Source organism: Mauremys mutica, chromosome 11 (genome assembly GCF_020497125.1).
Source record: "Mauremys mutica isolate MM-2020 ecotype Southern chromosome 11, ASM2049712v1, whole genome shotgun sequence".
NCBI classification, from domain to species: domain Eukaryota; kingdom Metazoa; phylum Chordata; order Testudines; family Geoemydidae; genus Mauremys; species Mauremys mutica.
This window is the reverse complement of record NC_059082.1, coordinates 42856172-42878877: the sequence shown is the minus strand read 5'-3', so window position 1 is coordinate 42878877 and position 22706 is coordinate 42856172. Positions and strand designations below refer to the sequence as shown.

Genomic DNA, 22706 nt, shown 5'->3' with positions numbered 1-22706 from the left:
TCACCTGGTCACATCCCCCCTCCTGGGTATCAGGTTACATCGGTGCAAAGAGCTGGGCAGCCTCACCTGCCCTGAGGGCCTCAGCAAAAATCTCAAACACCCAGTTCCCACCACTGAAGTATTGGTGCAGTACACAGGGAAACTAAGGTACACACAGTATTGGTATAGGACAGTAAGACTCACATGCAACATAACAAGATGAATAAAACCCCACTTCGTCACAGGGGGATAAATATGGCTCCTTTCCACACGAGGCCTCCTCCCACCCCAGCTCCCTGCAGCCTGGGAAGACTCCGCACAGCCAATGGTGCTGCACATTGCTGCCAAGAGAAGGACTGGCTAGGCCTAAGCTGGGGAATATGGGCATCTCCTCCAGTGCCCCTGGTGTACGAGCACGAGCAGGGGATGGGAATTATGCAAATGGAATCTCACTCCCACTGTGTTTGCCCCACACTGGGTGTGGGGAGAGGGCCTGAACTCTGAGATCTCATTTTGCAGGATGAGGGTGCTTTCCCTCCACACACTGCTAGACAAACCCAATCTCCCTCCCATCATCCTCCACTCAGAGCACTGTGAACTCAGGTGGAAGTGTGATCTGAGATCCCAGCTGCTTCCACCCCCACATGCAGAGGCCTGCCCCTAAGCTCTGAGGGCCATGCCCCCGGGGATGTGGGAGGAACTCAGCTGCCCCCAAAGCTCCCTCCTGGGTTGAGAGTTTTTTACAGGCCCAGTGAGTTTCCCAGTTACATGTTCCCTTTCAACTGGCCTTTCAGTTCCTCCAGGGCTACTGGATGAGACTGCAAAGAGTGTGCTGAAATCTCAAGTGCCTCCCTGCATAGCCAGCTTGCTAGGCTTCTACCCCGGCTTGTTTAACATAATATTTGCCATAACAGCTCCCATTCTGCTCCCAGACAGTGTATTTATATTAAAAACAACATAGGCCGAAATCCACAAAGGTATTTAAGTTCCTAAAGTCCATTGAAGTCAGTGGAAGATCTATCTATCTAATCTGATATTGGACAGACACCTAACCTTAACACATCTGATGAGAGAGAGTGGGATTTGATAAGCCATTTCTGTTGTGTTTTGTCCCCTTACACCTCTTGTTAAAATGCATCTGTTCTGTCTGACAGACCCTAAAGTTGTGAGTTCATGAGCAGCTGGAGAGATCCTTCTTCTGATTGCACAAAGCCTCCCCTTCTGCAAGGGTGCTGGAACAATCTGTATAGCTGGGGTGCTGAGAGCCATTGAACCAAACTGTGCCCTGTAGGTGAAGGAAACCACTTCTAGCCAGGGCTGCGCGCCCCCCACCCCCACCTATGCTCTTTGCTGCCGGCTGTCTGAAAACACACAAATGCTCTACCGGGGAGGAAAGAGGCTGGCAGCTTGGCTGAGTCCAAGGGCTGTGCGTTATCAGGGCCGGCTCCAGGCCCCAGCACGCCAAGCGCGTGCTTGGGGCAGCATGCCGCGGGGGGCGCTCCGCCGGTCGGCGGGAGGGCAGCAGGCGGCTCTGGTGGACCTCCCGCAGGCGTGCCTGCGGAGGGTCCGCTGGTCCATGGCTCCGGTGGACCTCCTGCAGGCGTGCTTGCGGAGGGTCCGCTGGTCCCGTGGCTCCGGTGGAGCATCCGCAGGCACGCTCGCGGGAGGTCCACCGGAGCTGCGGGACCAGCGGACCCTCCACAGGCACGTCTGCAGGAGGTCCACTGGAGCCGCGGGACCGGCGACTGCCAGAGCGTCCCCCGCGGCGTGCCGCCGTGCTTGGGGCGGCGAAATTGCTAGAGCCGTCCCTGTGCGTTATGCTGGGTGCTACCCCTTGCTCCAGCCCCTGGTGTCTGCTCCTGGGGCCAGCACCCACAGGGCACTGCTCCCCTCCCACCGCCTTGACATTTACCCTCTGCTCAGCTCCCCGAACTCTTAGTTTGCAGAGCCTCTGCCTTTGGCCTCTGCCCCAGCTCCCCCTGTCCGCCCACCCGCCCAACTGAACCGCTCATGCATCTGCTGCATAGTAGCTCCCTGTCCCCCTCCCCGCTTTGCTCTCGGAGCGAATCCGGCTCCCGGTGCCAGTTCCACGGAGCAGGCTGGTGCACCCCTCCCCCAGCGCCGCAGCTCCCTCCCCGCCGCACCCCGGCACCCCCAGCCCCGTGCACGGGGGAGCGGGACCGGCACGGGGGCGGAGAGGGGGGTTGTTTCCCAGCCCCTGTCCCGCTGTCGGCTGCCCCCTCTGATTGGCTCCCGCTGCCTCATTATGCTAAAACCTTGCGTCTCGTGGCGGGCTAGCCGGCTGACGTCATCCGGCCGGGGGGCAGGCGCGAGCGGGGCGCGGAGGGGCGCGCAGAGGCGGCCCCGCGCGCGGAGCAGGAGCGCGGCCGGCCGCGGGAGCATGGCCACGGGCAGCGGCGGCGCCGCGCTCAGCACCGCGGACAGCGCCGCCAGGATGAACGGACTGAGCCCCGGCCCGGCCGGCATCGCCATGAAGGACCACGATGCCATCAAGCTGTTCGTGGGGCAGATCCCCCGCAACCTGGAGGAGGGGGACCTCAAGCCCCTCTTCGAGGAGTTCGGCAAGATCTACGAGCTCACGGTGCTGAAGGACAGGTTCACCGGCATGCACAAAGGTAGGGGCGCCCCCGGGCCCCGGCCCTGGCCCCGGCTGGGAGCAACAAAGGGCCGGCTGCTGGGGGGAGAGGGGCCCGGCCCCAGCCCCCAGCCTGCACCGTGCACCCCAGAGCCCCCCAGATCGCCCACCCAGCCCTGCTGCAACTGCCCCAGCTCCCCCACCTGCACCGTGCACCCAGCTCCCGAATCTCGCTAGCTCCTCAGGCCCAGTGTGTGCAAGGGGGAGAGGATCTGGCCCCCAGCATCCACACCTGCACCCAGAGGCCCCCCCCCCCCCATCTCCCACCCAGCCCTTCTTTAGCTGCCCCCAGATCAACGGGCTCTTAACCATGGGGAGGGTAAAGTTGTGTCAGGTGAAGAGCAGGGTGCCTGGTTATAGATCCGACCCCACCCCATCCTTGTGGGGCTGAGCCCCATGTGTGTGCCATCAGTAACTGCTGCCAGGAGTGGTCTGGTTCAAGCGTGGATGGGGGCTAGGCACTGGGAGTTGCCTACCTCTCCCTCTTTGTCTAGTGATTTAAATTAGTGCCAAAAAATTGTGTTTGTGTTTAGAAATCAATATTTTCGTGCCTGCGGAGGGGGCAGCTTTTCAGTTTGGTTTCTAGCTGGAGAGAAAATCACTTAAAAATAGAGAATAAAACCTTTTGATCCCTTTAAATAATAATAATGGGGTGTTTATGGCTGGGCTTATACTGCAGTTAAGAAACAACATTTTGCAGGGAAAAATGGTGTGTGTCATCAGCTGGCAGCTGGTAACCGCGCTGAATGTCGAAAGTCGGGGGGAAGCAGTCCTGGAAAGGATTACCTGTTGGGTGACTTCTTGCAACTGTTGTGAAAGTAGCAGCATGCAAAAAGCAAAGAGGTAAACCAACTGAGCAGCAGCAGCCAAAGAGCTAGGCGAGGGAAGCAGACTCAGTTTGCCTCTAGGTAAATGCTCTGATTTGTAATACAATAAATGTTCCCCATCCATCCCAGCTAGGTCCTTAACAAATACTCTGGTTTGTATTTTTAAAAGGAATAAAGAAGTGAGGCACTCCCTCTTGATTTGTAAAAAGCAGAGGATCCGAATCTGACTGTTTGATAACGGATTCCATACTTGTGTTTCAAAATCTTGGTTTAGCTTTAAATGTGTCATGGAATATTCTCTGCTGGTCAGAGGGATTCTTTTCAAGGGAGAGGGGTAATGAAAGCTGGTAAATTTCAGAACAACCTGACCAAGTGGGAGCTTAGATCATTGTCCCCCATTCCCAAAACTGCCCCTCCCCAAACATCTACAATAACAAAATCACCCCATGCCTTTGCAACTTTTCCTCGGATGGCTGTTTTGAAAAGCTCCCCTGCTGAATACAAACCAGAGGCCTTGTAATCCTGATTGCTTTTTCCTTTGCAGAATTAGGAGTTAATACCCTGTAGCATGTCTGAGCGCATTACTCCTTGATTTCCAATATTTCCCAGGTAGGATTCCTGAGATGAGGGGTTTATATAATTCCGAGCCCCAGTTCAGGTAGAGGCACCCGATGACTGAAACAGAGAGGGAAGCACAGAACTGGTACATGGGAGGTTATGTCTCTCCCAGATGGAAAGAACAGAATGGTTTCCAAGACATAAAATGAGACTCCACGATGCAGGTAGCAAGAGGTATTCTCTGTAGTTTCTAGGAAGCCAAAATGAAACTTGGTCTTTAACATGATAGATAGATGACTGTTCCACAGCTGGCAACTGTCTGGCCATTTTAACTCTTTAGTTCTCAAGTCTGTTACTGAGCATCCCAAATTTCTCTGTGTGCTTTCCTAGGTCTGGTTTCCACATCTAATGCTAACAAGGCAGGGGCAGTTGACATTTCAATACAAAAAGTGAATACATTTCTTTCTTTCTTTCTTTCTTTCACATCCATCCATCTATCTATCTTCTGGAAAACCCTTCCCCACGCCACAAAAATAATCAGACTTGTGCAACTTTAAATATCATGCTGAAAAAATGCCATTTAATTGGAGACACTCATCTAATTAAAATGTCATCCCTCTTTACTTTTTAAGCCTTGGAGTGGAGCTAGCTTGTGTGTGTGCACTCAGAACTTCTACCAGACATTTCGGGATGATTAGATAGATAGATAGATAGATAGATTAGATTCATGCAAACTCCCCTCCCCTCTGAGGAGAATGCTGAGTTGGTTTGAAATGGTAAATATTGTAAATGCAGACAGCTGATAGGAAAGGGACCAAAATGGCTAGTAGCTAAACAGCTTTAGTTGGATATTTTCAGTTTGATATCAGCAACTTTTCTAAAATGCTAAAAGATAATTTGTGTGAGCGCACGTGATCTCCCTGCCTTACACAGGAGAGTAAAAACATTACACATAAAGGAAGTTTAAAGATTGTTAAACAAACAGAACAAATTGGCAGCCCCAAATCGCTGTTGTCTATCCCATTGCAGGCTGATGGCAACACTCCCTGCATTGCTCCACTTCTGAATTCATTCTATTTGAAGGCAAGTTGATTGCACTTATTAAGAGTTATTAATATTTAATCATCTGGCAGATTTAATTGTGCCAATATTAAAAATGCATCAATGTCAATTTCATTCATTAAATATTTACTTTTTTTGAAGGGAAACTGTTTTGCTGCTGTTTTAATATCACTTTAAGAAGCTTTGAATATGACCTAATAAAATAATTGGAAGAGAAAGATGGATGATTAGGTATACAGCATTCAAGGAGCCTGGCAAAATTCTTCTTTCCTGCTTGCTTTGGCTAATTCTTTTTGTGAAATCCTAGTGAAATATCATTCATTCATTTCATCAGCATAATAAAGATGGAGTAAATAGATTTGTGCCTGGGCTGGGCATATTGTGCTGACAGTTTTGCCAGCCAGAGATATAAACAGTGCAGGTGTTGTGCAACCCTTATACATAACAACAAGCATTTACTCACATGGCTATGACAGAGTTACTCATGTGAGTAAGAGCTCACCATATTGACAAATCTTACACTAGTTTCATTTTTGATTCACAAACCAAAGCATGTGATATTGAAAGGGCCCGAAACCAGTTCTCTTTCTCACACTGAGTAGCACCTCTCCCCAGGAATAACCCCTTTACAATCAATAGGAATTACTGAGGAAAATGCTACTAAGAGGATCAGAATTAGGCCCAAACAGCTTAGGGCAAAAGATGTCAAAATTCAGCCTTGTAATTTAGTCCTGAAAATAAAATAATAAATTTGTAGTGTAGCAGAAGGTGGCTACATTCTCTTATCTATCTATCTATCTATCTATCTATCTATCTATCTATCTATCTATCTATCTAAAGAGTGTTTTCTTAGCACTCAGCACTGGAAGGAGCTCAGCTGGACTAGGCTTGACCCATCAGAGCAAGATTTCTGCTTGCACCCCTTTCCCCCTTTAAATTTAAAATACCAATCAAACCTTTCCTGGAATAGTTTTGCAAACCCTTCCCCTGCAGCACTAAGTACTGTCCATCATCCCTGAGTATTTCCCATCACAATAACCCTCTGAAACAAAAATCTGGGGCACAAATGATGTCTCATAAACAGCAAAGCCCTCTGATTTCCCCAGAATTGCTATCCCTTCATTTTCGCTTTCTTTCATTTTTTCTCTCTTCTTACTTTTCCTTTCTCTACCCCCTTCACTCTTTGATCTGGCATCTGCACCGCCCCTCCTTGCTTCCTCCTTCATTGATAATTTTTCCGTACAGTGTCACTGCTGAGATTTGGGCTCTTCCTTCAGTCTCCTTCAGGATTTTTTTGGTGACTGAATTGAAACGTGCTACTGAAATTTAGCCTCTGAACCCAGATTTGGTGACAGAGCTGACGGAGGCTGGAGAAAGTGAATCAAAATGTCTAAATGAAGAAAAGGAGTTGTGAAGAGAAGGAAGTAACCGGCAACACCAGTTTTGCTCCTTTCAGCACGAAGACACAGGGCCAGGGAGACCACAAACACACAGGATCTGCACCAACAGAGATTGCGCTTTCTTCCTATGCACTATAGTAATTAATACCAACAGTGTCCGATCCCCTGTATTGGTACATAGTGCCTTTTGCAGGGAAGAACTGGTGCATGGTGCATTACACACTGCCTCTGGGGACACAAAGAGGTGTTTATTTCTTTGCCTTTGTCCACCACTGAAATGCAGCTGCCTCTGGGGAGCACTGCAGTGCAAGTTTACTGGTGCCAGGCACAACAACTTTGGGAGTGTTCAGCGAATAGATGCTGCAGTAGACAAGAGTCACAATTCACGCTCCTGATCAGAGACAGCTGGGAAAATGTCATCTGTCTTGAGGAGCCTAGTCCAAAGCCCATTGAGCTCTGTGGGGCTTAATGGTCTCTGATGACAAACTTTAGCCCACACCAAGGCTCCCTCTTCCCAATCCCCCATTGGTTAGGGGCACATCAAAGCCCTTCCTTGCAGAATTAGCATACTCAATGCAAACCAAGCTGGGGTCTGGCCCCTGAAATGCCTTTGTGCCCATCAGAGGAACTGAGGGGACATGGCCGAGATGGGTTTTGTTCTCCTGAGATGTGGGGTGACCCTATCCTACAAGGGCATCCCAGCCTGGCTTCTCAGCAGAGCCCTTCTCCTGATGCATGGACAGCTCCCTCAGTAGAGTGCTTTCGGAGTCAAGTAAAGGTTATGCTGGGAAAGAGGCCTTGGATTGCCAGCCATGGGGATATGTTTGTCCATAGAACAGGGACTGCATGGGCGACTGCAGGGTAAGCATCCTCCCAGATTGCCCCACCAATGTGCGACACTGCTCCCGTGAGAGGGGAGCTCGCGCTCCACATCATAGTCATTCCTTGATGACTCTCAGCCAGGGGGGCCAGCTGGTGCCAGCTCTCATGAGACCACTAGGACCTGGCCTGAGACCCATCAGTTCAGCTCATGCTGACGTCACCAGCCAGCCATCATGGTCTGGACACTGGGTTGCTACAGCGTCACATCCATTGCCTGACAGAACAGCCGCTGCTGGTCTTTGCTAGTGGCCTGCTGGGAGAGAAAGAAAAGGAGAGGCAAGGCTGTAGGAAGATGAGAAATGGCCAGAAAACCAGAGTCTAGCTGCCTGAAGCATTCTCAGCCCCATGGGCCAGGCAGAGGGGCAGGGATAGGCTGGCCGCCCTCTTGGCTTGTGGAGGTAGGGAACCTTTCTCTTTCCAGTGGCTCGGCTTGCTGAGGGAGAAGAGGTTACGGTGACATTGTCTCCCTGGTTACCAGCTCCCTGGAGAGTCTGGGAAGGCCTGTGTGACACACAGCACCCGCTGGGGAATGCTGTGTGAGCCACTGATGACAAAGCTCCAGTGGCATGGGTGTAATGCAGAGCAATATCCCCCCACCCACCACGGGAAGGAGTGCATGGACACTAGATACCAGAGTAGCTGCAGCAACCATGCTCCCTGAGAGAGGGTGTGTGCTGCCAGCGTACCTAGTTGTACAGACAATACAGATGGCCAAGGCTGGATCAGCCTCTCTACTTCCTTAGTAGAGGAGACACAGATCTAGGGGGATCAGCCCTGGGGGGCCATCCGGGGGGAGCAACCCCGGAGGTCACCTGTGGGGAGCAGTGCCAGTTTGGTGGCATCTTCCCACCTTCCTCCAACCCAGTAGAAGTTTCTCTGGGAGGTGGAGGCTCCCCTGGATACCAAGGTCAGGGCTGGGCTAGCAGTATGGGCTGGGGAGCAGCCTCTTAGCAGCTCTGTTGCTGCCCCCAAGGATCTCTGAGCTGGAGCTAATGCTGCATCAAGCTGCATGGACCCCTGCTGGGCCTCTCTGTAGCTGCTACATTAGCTGTGCTAATGAGGGGTGGTGAGCACAGCAGCTATGCACTGAGCACTGGGGACCCAGAGGATGCTCAGGAGATCTCCCCTAGGCGTATGAACCCTCCTTCCTTGCCCAAGCAGGCCTGGGGCGCTGACAGCTCCTTGCTTTCCTTTCTTCTAGTTTGCCCAGCTCTGGAGTGGACATCGCCCTGAGTGACGTTCTGGGCCATGTCAGTGCTCACTAATTTCTCTCTAGGCAGCAAAACATGCTGGGGAGGTGACACAGCTTGTCTGAGTGTAGGTGGCGGTAATAGGTGTCTTGTTTGGAGTATGGGTCTGATCTGAAATTCAATGGCAGAAAACGACCTTAGCACAGAGTTCTGTTTGCTTAGTGGTTGGTCGTCCCTGCTGAATGCTGAGCTGAGCAAAACTCAAATGTCCGAAAAGCGTTAAGCTCACCCCGACAACCTTAACTGCCCCCTTTCAGACCTGTTAATACACACACCTTCACACTGCCAGCCACACCGTTGTTGAAATATACAAACTCTTCCCCTCTCACAGCCTGTTCACTCACCCATAGGACTCCATCTGACAAGGGTAAAAGGGAAATAGAAAACCCCAAGAGGCTGCCTACCCCACCTTCTCTGTGTTCCCCTGGAGTGGGCAGTAGCCAGGGGGGATGCTGCGGGTACACTCCAGGTTCAGGCAGGGGGTTAGGAGTGCCAGTGGAGGCAGTAGGCAGGCCTGCTTGGCATTGTAAGGTGCAGGATACACTCACACACTTAGCCACGGCCCCAGAAAGTGTCCCTATGGGTTCCATTTCAGAAGCACTTCACAGCCTTGTACAACTCCCTTATGTGCATTGTCAGGACACCATCACCTAACCATCATTAAAGCATTAGCATCCTCTCATGTTCCACCTCACGGCTGGCAGGATCCTTTGGAATCAAAGACAGGTGCCCTGCAACTGCCATAACCCAGGCAATTCTGCACTGACATGGTGATCCTGTACACCAGGGGTTGGCAAACTTTCAGAAGTGGTGTGCTGAGTCTTCATTTATTCATTCTAATTTAAGATTTCATGTGCCAGTAATACATTTTAATGTTTTTAGAAGGTCTCTTTCTATAAGTCTATAATATATAACTAAACTATTGTTATATGTAAAGTAAATAAGGTTTTTAAAATGTTTAAGAAGCTTCATTTAAAATTAAATTAAAATGCAGAGCCCCCCGGACCGGTGGCCAGGACCCGGGCAGTATGAGTGCCACTGAAAATCAGCTCGCGTGCCGCCTTCGGCACGTGTGCCATAGGTTGCCTACCCCTGCTGTACACACACCCCTTCCCTTTCCTCACACAGGAGGGGGTGGAAAACATGGATCTTCCCTCAGATCACAGTCACAGCCCTGTCACAACCCCCGTATGTCCTAACAGCACGAACACTCCTGTACCAAACAGGCAGCAATTCCCGTTGGTCATTGCCTGTTCCAGGGGAAGAGCGGGCGAGTGGTATGGGCAACCATTTTATATTGTCCTTTAATAGTGTTTGATGGAATCCGGGGTGGGGGGGGCGTGACTGGGTGTTGAGAAGAGTGGAAGAGCTGGCACATTTCAGCAAGTGTGGATCGGGCAGGGTGTTGACAGGGCTTGTTGGGACCATGCTGGAAGAAAGCTGAGTTGAGGCTGCCTGGGCATCACCAAATCAGAGAAAAGTATCACAGCTCCTGGGCACAAATCTCTGATGCCATCCACAGCTGATCTCATACGTTGTAGGAGAGCACACTGGGAATAAGGGCCAGATCATTTCTGCCTGAGTGAACTACCACAATGGTGGGTAGATCACAACCTCCTTAGACACTGCAGAGTGGGCTGAATGTGAGGCCAACGTGGGCCACCTCTCGCCACCCAAATCAGCCTGCAGTCAGCAATCCCCATGCCATGGTGGTCTCCTTGCTCTTCTGAAATCTTTTGCAACCTCAGGATCCAGGAATTGTCCTGAACCCACACATTGGCATCGGCAGCCTTGCCAGTGCAGATAGTTCTTTTCCCTCAGTGGTCACAGTCCTTGTGCTTTCAGTTCCAAACCTCTGTACTATGCCTTTTTGGAGACACCGCATTCATCTGCCCCAAGATCAGGAAGTAGATACTTGCCTCCCCTCCTCCTGCAGAGACTAGTAAGATACAGACTCCCTCAAACAACCAATCCAAGGCTTGCCTACCACCCAGGCCCATGTCCTGCCCCCTCCACAGCCACTCTCCCTGTCATCCGCCACCCACACGCATACAGTCCTCTCCCTCCAGCTCCTCCTCACCCCACAGAACACAAATTTTGGTTAGACTGGCTGCTGACTATTCCGCTGCCTTCACAGTAACCCTCCCATAAACTAAACACACGTTATAACAGAGACAACTTGCGGCAAGCAACATGTGTTCTTCAGTCTTTATTGCACAGACATACAAGGGTTCAGACTTGAGACATGTATGGCAGAATGCTGAAGAAGGGAGCACCTGTAGGATCCAGGAGAGGGGGCGGGGACAGAGACTGGAATCCCGATTTGCCCAGCGTCCCAACTGCCAAGAGGGAATTCCCTCAGGGTGTCATCTGGAAGGAAGGGGCGTGACTAGAGCTAAGGGGTGGGATTTGGTGGGAGGGGCTTGGGTGTGTGTTTTGGTAACCCAAAGTAAAGCCATCTCGAGAAGGCAGGAAGTTAGTAAAGGAAGTTAGTGTCAGCATTGGGACCTCACTTTCCAAAGACTGCAGGTTGTGGCTAGGAGGTGGGAAAGGTCAATGTAATGTCCCAGGGGCAGGCCCTCCAGATCCCTGACCAGGGCTTGGCAACATCCTAGGGTCCCGCAGAGCCCAGTGCATGCTGGGGCGGGGCTATGGGGATGCCTGTGCAGTGGAGGGTGGAGTAAGACACTCCATTTATGAGCAGCAGGGTGTTGAGCAGCCAATATCCTGCCTTGTTTGGAGGGGACTGGCTCCCCTCACCCCGGAGACAACTCTGGACACTACAAAGAGCGGGGGAGGAGGAATGTGGCACTGTTGGGTTTACCCAAGAGGTACAGGGCGAATTGCTACTGCCTGGAGGGAGCCTCGTCTGTGCCCACTGCTGCTGGCAAAACAAGCGCCCCACTCTGGGCTCTGAGAGCCCCACTCTTTTCCTCTGTAGGCTGGCAATTTCCACCCCCAGCCTTAGGCTCATGGGAGTCACTGGTAGGGTTTCCAGGTGTCTGGTTTATGACCAGAACGCCCGGTAGAAAAGGGACCCGGGGAGCTCTGGTCAGCACTACTCATCAGGCTGCTAAAAGTCCAGTTGGTGGCACACTGGAGCTAAGGCAGGCTCCCTGCCTGCCTGGGCTCCATGCAGCCCCTGAAAGCAGCCAGCATGTCTGGCTCCTAGGTGCAGAGGTGGCCATAGGGTCTCCGCGAGCTGCCCCTGCCCCGAGTGAGGGCTCCGCAGTTCCCATTGGCCGGGAACTGCGGCCTATGGGAGCTGCGGGGGTGGCGCCTGCAGGCATGGACAGCAAACAGAGCCACCCGGCTGCGCCTCCACGTAGGAGGCAGAGTGGGGACATGCTGCTGAGCTGCCTGAGGCAAGAGCTGCCCTGCCAGAGCCTGCACACCTCATTCCCTGCCCCACTCCAACCCCCTGCCCCAGCCCTGAGCCCCCTCCCGCACCCAAACTCCCTCCCAGAGCCCACACCCCTCCCCCTCTCCCACACCCCAACCCTCTGCCCCAGCCCTCAGCCCCCTCCTGCACCCAAACTGCCTCCCAGAGCCCACACCCCTCCCCCTCTCCCACACCCCAACCCTCTGCCCCAGCCCTCAGCCCCCTCCTGCACTCTGAATCCCTCGGCTCCAGCCTGGAGTCCCCCTCCTGTACCCCAAACCCCTCATCCCCAGCCCCTCTTCTGAGCCCGCACACCCAGCTGGAGCCCTCACCCCCTCCCACACCCCAACCCCCTGCCCCAGCCTGGTGAAAGTGAGTGAGGGTGGAGGAGAGCAAGTGACGGAAGGAGTGGGGATGGAGTGAGAAGGGGTAGGGCCTCGGAGAAGGGTCAGGGCAGGGGCAAGGCCTCTGGGAAGAGGCGGGGCAGGCACATGGCAAGGGTCTTCGATTTTGTGCACTTAGGAAGTTGCCAACCCTAGTCACTGAGACAGAGCAGATTGAACCTGGCTCTAAATCCATACAGCTAGTTCACCCCAGAGTTCTGCTCTGGCCTGGGGCACACGTCCCTCCCACCTGTCTGTACACCCCACTGCGTCACACTTGAGTGCCCAGCCCCGTGGCTCCCGGACACCCGCGATGCACACACATCCGCTGCCATCCGGTCCACTAGTTTCCCCTCTGCTCCATGCTGCGTGAGCTGTGTCTCTGGGAAAGTCAAGAGACGTTTCTGCCACCAAGCTGAAGATGACGATTCCAAGAGAAGGCAGCGTAAGAACTGAAAACGTGGTCACGGATAAAAGAAACAGATAAACCACAGCCTAGAGCCTGTGCATACTGCCAAGGTCCTTTCCTGGCTACTGGGTATTTCTCACCCTCTACCCTGGCCACCCAGTCCTGGGAACCACTTTTCATGAGACAGAGTTTGACCACTGTAACCTTCTTTCCCTGATACACAGTTCCAGTCTCTTTTCAAAGCCAGGATGCTTCGTTAGCTTCAGCTGCACCCCCTCCTACCCCCAATGGTCTTGCCAGTCAGCATCATCTTCCTGGGCTGCTTTGTAAAGGCCCAAGCCCATACCTTGTCTCGACTGTCACGTGGATGTCAGTGATTTCACTCGTGCCTGAGTGAGCGCTGAGAGCCCCTGCCCCAGGTGACTGGTTTCACCTCCCGCAGCTTTGGAACACAATGACCTACGTGTCACAGATCTTCAAATCTTTGCCGTCCATCTGTCCCACAATAACCGCGAGAACCAGTGAGTTTGTATCTTAGGGCAGCGACCCCACCTGGCCCCCTGTGATGAAATGTCCTGCACGGGGCAGGATGCCCATCTGGGTATGTCCTGGAAAGTCTCTGGCTACAGACTCATAACTGTGTAGCCCCATCTGTTGCCAACGGGGGGCACTTGGGTCACAGCTACTCACTCCGGGCCAGCTTTTAGTGTTCAGCGCCCTCTGTTGGGGCCGCATTGTCAGTGCCAAGTGCTGCTCTGCTACACCCCACCTGCCTCAGGGCACCACCTTTCTCAGCAGGATAAAATCCTGTAGCAAGGGGGTGTTGGGAGCTGGGAGTGGGGCTGAGAGCTGCCGGGGAGACTCTGGCCTGTTATTTCAAACCCAGCAGACCTAGAAATCAGTTTACAAGCCAGCCACTGGCATGCACATATCTCAAAGGTAAAGCAAGTCCAGGCAGCAGAGCCAGGCAGCCAGCATCTTGGTGACTCTGGGCATGCTTCTACCTCGGTCTGCTTGTAACTTGGCTGCAGACATGGTCATTGCTTGGCTTGGAGACCTTGGTGGAAAAACCCCTGACGCTCCAGGAAGTGACAGGTGGTGCTCTCCTCTCTTAGTCATGCCCAGGCTTCAGGAGAGGCAGGATTGCCTTGTGGTTAAGGAGAGGGACACAGATCTGGGTTTAGGTCCAGCCTCTGCCGCAGGCTTCCTGCCTGTTGGTTAAGTCAGTTAGTTCTCTCCAGCCCTTGGATCCCCATCTGTGAAAAATGGGGATAATAAATATTTCTGACCTTGCAGGGTGTGAGCCAGATAAAGCCATGTTGGTGGGCTGAAGGGGCTGTAGAAGTAGCCAGACAGCACAGGGTTAAAGGAAGAGGAGTCTAAAGATGTTACCCCTAAGCCCTGGGTCAGAGCCCATGTGCACTAGAGAATGCTTAGTGCACACGGAGTGGAGCATGCACAGGTGGTCCACCCCCTCCCCTGCAATTTTACCAGCCTGTAGCACTAATTAGAGCATCCTTGGGGCTGCTGTAACTTGTGCCTGCAGGTACTGGCTCCCAAGGAGCCACTCCACATGCGCCAGTAGCAAAAATCCCCAATGGCTGGAGACAGGACAGTACATGGGGCGGGCTCTGAGTCACTACAGGGAATTCTTTCCCAGGTATCTGCCTGGTGGGTCTTGCCCACATGCTCAGGGTCTAGCTGATCGCCATATTTAGGATTGGGAAGGAATTTTCCCTCGGGTCAGATTGGCAAGAGACCTTGGAGGTCTTTTTCCTTCGTCTGCAGCCTGGGGTGTGAGTCACTTACAGGTTTAAACTAGTGTAAATGGTGGGTTTTCTGTAACTTGAAGTTTCTAAACCATGATTTGAGGATGTCAGTAACTCAGCCAGAGGTTGTGTGTCTATTATTGGGGTGCGTGGGGGGGGTGAGGTTCTGTGGCCTGCAATGTGCAGGAGGTCAATCTAGATGATCACGATGGTCCCTTCTGACCTTAAAGTATATGAGTCTATGAGTGCATTGTGCAGCAGCCAACCCTAGAACAACTGGGGCTGGGCTGTCTAAGCCAGCTGCAGATTTCCCTATGCTAAGCATTAGGTCCCCACTGGACTCCTGCAGGAAAGTAGGAATCCAGAAGAAGTACCCCATCACCCCCCAGAAGCAGATGCTGAGACCAGAGGGGATGACGCCCAAGACTCACATGGACCCATGGCTGGCAGTGGGAATGATCACTACTCTCTGGCTAAAGGACAGCTGGGCAGCCCCCTCTCTTTTCTAAGCAAGCCAGTTCCCAGAATCCCCACTCTCCAGCCCCTATTCTCCAGGTCTGCTAGCCACTTGGTACTACATTTCCCAGGATGCCCTGCATTTGAGCCTCCCACAACCAGCTGACTATGAACCCAAGCCAGGGACTGCCTCTTTGGAAACAGCCATTGCTCCCAAGGGGAGAGCGCATGCAGTGCTGCTGAGATCACACAGCGGGCTTCCCGCAGGGCTGGGTACCTGAGCTGACGGGACACCTTCAAACTGCAGCCCTGCCACCGCTTGCCTGGAGAAGAGGATCTGGCTGGCCCTCAATGAATGGAAGTGAGGAACTCCCCGCTTGTGCTAGACATGCCCGTCACAGCCTTGGCTAGCTTTGGCCTGTAATGGGCAACCGACGGTAACAGGGTTGGGCTTTGGACCTGTCCAGTTGCTATCCAGATTTCAGAGTCTGTTCCAGCCTGGGCCTTTAGCTCAAGCTGTGAGGGCTCCTGATCTAGATTCCTCAGTCCTTTGGCCAGAGGACCCAGGCAGAGGCATCATTGCAAGTGGGCGTTATCAGTTCCTCTAGGGAGGAGCAGAGGGTACCAGATGCCCCGTGAAGCCTCTTTTCTAGAAGGCTTCCTGGCCACACAGAAACACCATGCTGGTGCAGATGCTAGGACATGTAAAAGTGAGGTCCTGAGCATTCCTGGCCATCAGAGATCATCCCGAGGCCCTTTTCACAGGGTCAGGGGGCAGAGCCCTGGGGTCCTGGCCAAAGCCCACCTTCCCAAACTCACCACGGCAATTTCAGGTGGAGATTAGATCACCCTTGGTAAACGGGATGGGTCAGTGTTGCTGTGCTCCATTAGTCTGCAGAAGAGAAGAATGAGGGGGGATTTGATAGCTGCTTTCAGCTACCTAAAGTGGGGTTCCAAAGAGGATGGATCTAGACTGTTCTCAGTGGTATCAGATGACAGAACAAGGAGCAATGGTCTCAAGTTGCAGTTGGGGAGGTTTAGGTTGGATATTAGGAAAACCTTTTTCATTAGGAGGGTGTGAAGCACTGGAATGGGTTACCTAAGGAGGTGGTGGAATCTCCTTCCTTAGAGGTTTTTAAGGTCAGGCTTGACAAATTAGTTGGGGATTGGTCCTGCTTTGAGCAGGGGGTTGGATTAGATGACCTTCTGAGGTCCCTTCCAACCCTGATATTCTGTGATTCTATGAAACAGCTGTCCTGACTCGCCCCAGAAGGGACTGATTTCAGGAGAGGGTGAAGTGATCCCTGGATAGGGTGTGTGGGGACGAAAGGTGAAAAATGCTTGTAAAATAAGGGGACAGATTTATCCCTGGTGTAGTCATTGGCATTACATTGGGGGTGAGTTGGATCCACCCTCACTGTCCGAACCCCGGCTGGATGAAGAGCCGTCAGTCATGCTCTTTGAGATCAGTGCTTACCGCCGCTTCCACAGCTGATCGCAGGGAGAGCAGTTCCTCATGGACTCTTAGTCCACTAACCCCTCAGTGGCTGAAGTCTTTGAGCTACTAAATGACTGAAAGGTAGCCTCTGTCTGGGGGACGGGTGTTAGTGCTGGGAACAACTGGGGAGGAGGCACCTACTTCGGGTCTAACGGTCTGGGCCAGATCCAGGCAGGGAGAGTGCCCTGCAGTCTGCCTCACCCCCCGTCATGTTGCCCAGCCTCACTGTACAGCCCGTCCCTGGTCTGACGTGGGAATTATAGGCCCTTGCGTGGGGCCAGCTCCCGGTGCCATGTGAGGAAATCAGCTTTCATTAAAAACCAATAGGAAGATTTTGGGCCGCCTGGCTGGGAAGAAAAGCTTGAAAATATGACCTGGGTGCAACAATTTCTCCTGCGTTTGCAGAGAGCCTGAGATAATAGCTCTGAGTGCCCCAGGCATCTCAAAGGAGTGTTAAACCCCAGCCATACGTCTCTGGGGACCCAGCCAGCCCCACCCCAGCAGCACAAGAAGAGCCCAGCCCCAGGCAGATACCCCCCAACTGTGGGGGTAAATACTGCGGGTGCCCCCTGCCTCCTTGGGGGACAGAAGGTATGCTTGCTGCATCGCCCAAGGGGAGGGAGACTGGGGCTGCTCCTGGGGATATGGGAGACATACTGCTGCCCCTGCCTCTCTGGGGCAGGGGTGACCCCAAGTGGAGGTGGGGTAATGGCATGAGGGTGGGGCTGTGCTCAAAGGAGGGCCTTGTTTCCGGGCAGCCTGCTCCCCACAGCTTGGTCCGATCCCCATCTCCCCACATTGTCTGCCTAGTGCTGATGATTTGTTAATCTGGAGGGATTTGCTTTAATCCCGGTGTGTTTGGCTCGGCTCGCTGATTTCAATTAACCAGACCTGGCTAATGCACTCCGATTGCCTTAGATCCACGCCTGTCTCCCCTCCCCCTGACCCAGCACTGTCCTTGCACAGCGGCCAAATCCACATCACTTCGTTTATGATTTAGACACAATCCCGTGGACAGGTGAGGCCTGTATCTTTGGTCTCCATGCCAGGGGAGCCGGTGCCAAGCACTGGGCTCCTCTGGGTGGACAACCAAATCCCAGTATTGATTCCCTGGGGTTTATAGTCAGTCTCCATGGCCCATCCAGCCCGGGCTTCCTCAGTGGCAATGCTAGTGACGGTGCCAATGTAGTGGTGGTTGTGGCACTGTGTTAATATGCAGTGAGACTGCTCCTCTGCCCACGGGTGGTAGGAACGACTGGACCGACTCCCTAGTAATAACAGGAACAGCACGCAGTGCTTTGCTGCAGCGATCCCTAGCACTTCACCAAGGAGGGCGGCATCAGTACCCACCATTTGACAGGTGGGGAAACTGAGGCACGGAGTAGGGAATTGATTTGCCCCACGTCACCCAGTGGGCCAATGGCAGAGATGGGACTGGAACAAACACCTGCCCACCCCATTGGCTTCACTGGGGGTCATATTTGTGTGGCCTTGACAAGTGAAGGTCATGATAAGAGACCCGGCATGAGGGACAGACATGCTGGAGCCTCTTTGGTGCCCCCTAATGAGGGCCCTTGCTGACCCCTCCCTGGCGAGGAGCGCAGGACTCACCCTTGTTAGGCCTTCAACCCATGGGTCACCGCCCGCTCTCCGGAGCCCCCTCCCGTCCCCCAGCATTCTGCTCTCTTTGGTTAGTCACGGCAGGCTCACCCCCCAGGGCTTGTAGAGCCCAGCTAGTGAAACTGGCTGCCAGTGTGTGTGGGGATGTCTGGGGAGTGCCAGGGGCGTGCTTATGGCCAGAGGGCGTGGCTGGTGGACGGGGTGCACAGTTGGTGGAGGGACCCTGCAGAGCTAGAGGTGTTGTGTGGGGGCTGCATAGGGGCAGGGTGTGTTACCTGGGGGACAGAGGGTGTGGACAGTTGTGGGGAGGCTGTGTGGATCAGATGCTGTGGCTCGGGAGGTAGGGAGCAAGGGTGCGAGAGCATGGAGGCCGGGTGTTTGGGTGGCGGGTGCAGCCAGCCGATGCAGGTGTTTGCACATGGGAGGCAGGTGTGGACTGCATTACTTTCTGAGGACATGTTGCAAGTTGCTCAGTGTACACAGGGCTGGATTCGCAGCTGGTGCATGTCGGTGTGGTGCTGTTACATTGACAGGTGAACACTGATTTACACCTGCTGGGCAGATTTCAGGGACAGAGTATAAGCATCTGCTGCAAGCAGTGGCTCTGTAGCAGTTTGCCTAGCGCTGTTGCTTCCCCCTGGGCTCTGGATCTGAGCAAGAGGGTTAGTTTAAATTGGGGAGCAAGTGAATCGATTCCCCCCACCCAAGGAGGCCATCTGGGTGGGATCCCTTGTTCCAATTCTGATAGCGCATCACTGGATATCCTGATTGACAAGAACCCCAACCGTGCACTGCCCCATGCCAAGATTCGTGGACCCTTGGCTCGCCCGAGTCCTCTGTGCTGTGCCATGTTCTCTGCCAGTGGGGATGCTAAGCTGCAAGCATGCCACGCCCATGGTCCTTCTTTGCTCTGTGCGGTGCCGAGCACTGAGTGCTCCACTAACACCCTGCAAACATGCTCCCCGGGCAGCATCAGTGGACAGTGCAGAGGGGGAGCTGAACGCAGAGCGGGACTTGGCGAGTGAACTGGGGTGATGAGGGCCAAGCTGGAAGAGGGCAGTGCTAGCTCTTCAGGGCACAAAGGGGGCTCAGAAGACACACCGGGGCGGATGTGTTCAGGAGAGGCCATTGTCCAGGGTTACTGCAGAGCAGTGGGAATCTGCAGTCTGCCTGGCCGGGGTTTCCCTAAGAACTGGCTATGGTTGGATGGATGGCACACCTGCCTGTGTACATTAGTCGCCCCTCTCCATGCTGCCATGGGCCCTTTGCTGCAGCTGGGGAGAGGCACCCTGTCAACTCCGTGCTGGGTTTGCCGTCTGGGCAGGAGCTCTGGCTCGGCGTTTGTGCAATAACTGCCTTCTCTCTCCTCCTCAGGCTGTGCCTTCCTCACGTACTGTGCCCGGGACTCTGCTCTGAAAGCCCAGAGCGCACTGCATGAGCAGAAGACGTTACCTGGGGTAAGTGACAGCAGCTTGTTCTTTGGGGAATCAGGAATGGCTGGTGGGGCAGAGTTCGCAGCCCGACATGGGTGGGTGGCATCTGGGCAAACCTTGGTTCACTACGTGGCATATGGGATCTGGATCGTTTGTCAGAGTAGACAGAGTTCAAGCAAATCCTCAGTGTTGTGCCCTGCGAAATCCCGTTTACTCCAGCTGGGGAGCTGGTCCTGTGCATCCTCAGCTGTTTCAGGGCTATGAATTCTCCGCTGGCTGAGGCATCACTGGGGTTATTTTTTGGTTAATTTCCTTCATTCACCGAGGCCTGGCGTAAACCCCCTGGGTTTTCTCTCTGGTTGGAGGCATCTCTCCTACTCTAACATACCAGTTACCGAGCAGCATCCCAGTGACAGCCAGGCCGCTAGCCCCAGGGCCGATGTCACAGGGAGGGCAGAATCCAGATCCCCAGACACGTGGGGTTGCATCCAGGTTTGGTGTGTCTCCTCCGCCTCCCTAAGCTGAATCTGCTTGTGACGAGAGAACACATCTGGGAGCAAGTCGGATCCGGGCCTTTGGCCATTTGCTATTGTAAATTGTACATTAGCTCCTTCCCTGGTAGCTTCAGCCTCCGGTGCACCTGAGAAGCGCTGGGGCTGTTATGTAATTTTCCTTCCTGTGTGTGCTGGGGAGATTCATCCTGCCCGGGCCCTATCCAGGATGCAAGAAAACCTGGATTTCAGCTTGTAGGAGTCCAGTGGCTGCTTCTGAATGGAATCCTCTTTATTTACAGAGGAGGGGAGACTCAGCTCCTGGTCAGGGGGCCAGCATGAGGCCAAAGCTCTGCTCACATCCGGCTGATGCCTTGGCCCCCTGCCCAGCAGTGAATCTCTCCCAGAGGTGCAAAGATGCCGGGAAATCCAGGTGTGAATATGAACTACCAAAGCAAAATAACACTGCTGATTTGAAATGGACTGAGGGGGTAGGGCAGCATGTTCCTTGGGACAGCTCTCGTCTCCCTGTGGTTACATTCTCCACTCAGCCTGGCCCTGTGGGGAGAGAAGGGGATAAGATACTGTGATCAGGTGATTTGGCTGGGACCCAGGGGGGCAGGTTTGGTGGGAACAGGAGGTCCAGTTCCACTTGGCTTAGCCTGTTCCCAAGGCCCTTGGGATGTGATGCTGGGAAGACCAAGCTGGCGTGGTCCTCAGCTGCGGTGGAGAGCAGAGAAGCTGTGTGCGTAGCACCGCACTCCTGGTTGGGTTGTCGGCAGTGGGCATCAGACCTGGGACCTCACGAGAAAGCAGCCAGCTCTGTTAGCTAAGGCCGTAGCATCTTCATCAACCTGTACCTGTGACCGGGCCACTGTGCGGGGAGGACAGAGCTGTTCTGAGCTTTCCAGCCCAAGGCAGTGCTGGTGCATTCAGCGCAGGCGACATCTGAACATAGGGGTGCTCTCCCTATGAACCTTCTCCCTTGATACATGCAAAGTGTCCAGCCCAGGCAGAGATGGGAACTGTCGCAAGGATCTCGCTCCACCTTGTCAGGCTTTGGTTGGGGTTAAGAGGATTCATTCTGAGTGCAGCTAAGAGGGGTACAGTGATTCATGAGATGACACGGGGGCAGGAATAACAGGAGCTCGCTCCCCTATGCTGCCTTCTCTCTGAGGACTCGCAGAGCTCTACAGACATGAATGAGTTAAGCTTTGCACCCCCTCCCCTGCCCCACAATGAGTTAGGCCATGTCCTCATTGTACAGATGGGGAAACTGAGGCACACAGCAGGCTTGTGAGTTGCTCCCGTAGGAAGTCAAATGGAAGAGCTGGGAATAGCAGCTGGATCTCCCTACTCCTCTGCCCCACCAGTCTTGTGCCTCGTTAACATGTGTTAAACATGACTACAGAGTGTAGAGAAGACAAGCCTATAACGAACAGCTCAAAGTCCATATGTTCTCTCTAGTGTGCCAGTGCAACACTGCCATCTACTGGCTGTAATCAGCACTGCTCAACTGTGTGTCATAGCCTCAGTACTGCTAAGAGATTCATCTGTAGTTCACGTGGTGGTGGTAAGGAAGGGATGCTTTTGGAACAGAGGGTGCATAGGTCAGCTGTTGAGTGAGTTCAGAGCAGGTGTAGTGTCGCAGTTCTCATGGTGAATGTAGTTTCTATATGTTGTTGTCCTCTGCCCAGCAGTAACAAATGCTGGGGTCTTGCAGGTCGGCTTTTCATCAGAGGAGAAATGATGGGGCGGAGTCTGGCTGTATTCCTAGTACAGCTTGTTTGTTTACACTTCACACAGCCGTCCTGGAAGAGAGGTGGTCCCATGCAGCATGCAGGCAGTCCCCTCTCTGTAATCGTGGCCCAAACTCCAATGCCCGGTGCCCAGGGGACAGCTCTGCTGCAAGAATTAACTCTGGTTAAAGAGCTCAAGGCACAGCGCAAACTCCTATGCCATTTGCCACAGCTCCCCAAAACAGAACCTACATCACAAAACTAACAGCAATGCAGCATTTCTTCCAAGACTGCTTGCATGCTTAGAAAAACCTTGTCAGTTCACCACCCAGTGACCCCTGCCATGGACACATGTAATACATGGCTGTGTCACCAGGGGTAGCTTCTTTCTCCATGATGGTGTTAAGTGTTTGTGCTCATCACATACTCCTCTCCCTGTCGCGTGCATCCAAGATCACCAAGGGTATTGTGCATCCATGCTATCCTTTCCATCTCTGCTCAGTAGACTACCTGGAGTGCAATGCCATAAATATTCATTTGCTCTCTGGCCTTGTGCAAGTCACACAATTGATCTGTGCCTCAGTTTCCCCATCTGTAAAACAGGGGGAGGGGCTCCCTGATGAGAGCGTGGTGAGGTTTCATTAGTGACTGTTTGCAAAGTGCTGGGAGATTCTGGAATGCTGGTAAGTGCATGGTTAAAATGACTGCCCCAAAGGTATTTTCCCTTGTGAGCTCTTTGCGGGGCTGGGGGTGGGGGTGGGGGCGAGTCTGCCTCTCTTGCTATAAATTGCCGAGTATAACAGGGGCTCTGGGCACTCTGGGAATATCGGTATTAAATAATAAGGATAGGAGCAGTTCGCTTGTGGCTAGAGCTGAGGGGGAGAAATGTCCATGAATGGGACTTTTGGTAGT

The 22706-nt window shown here is 53.4% G+C and overlaps 1 protein-coding gene across 6 annotated transcripts in view; it reads left to right on the top strand.

The window, feature by feature from the left end:
- Nucleotides 1-2416: 2416 nt before the first annotated feature.
- CELF6 (CUGBP Elav-like family member 6) overlaps nt 2417-22706 on the top strand; it is a 233354-nt gene continuing 213064 nt past the window's right edge. For 4 of the 6 annotated variants that reach the window (XM_044980901.1, XM_044980905.1, XM_044980904.1 and 1 more), the window contains exons 1-2: nt 2435-2615; nt 19506-19588. In XM_044980901.1, coding sequence (XP_044836836.1) covers nt 2435-2615; nt 19506-19588 — 264 coding nt within the window. Of the gene's footprint in view, nt 2616-19505; nt 19589-22706 lie in introns of all 6 variants that reach the window. The other 2 variants (XM_044980907.1, XM_044980906.1) reach the window with 2 other exon arrangements.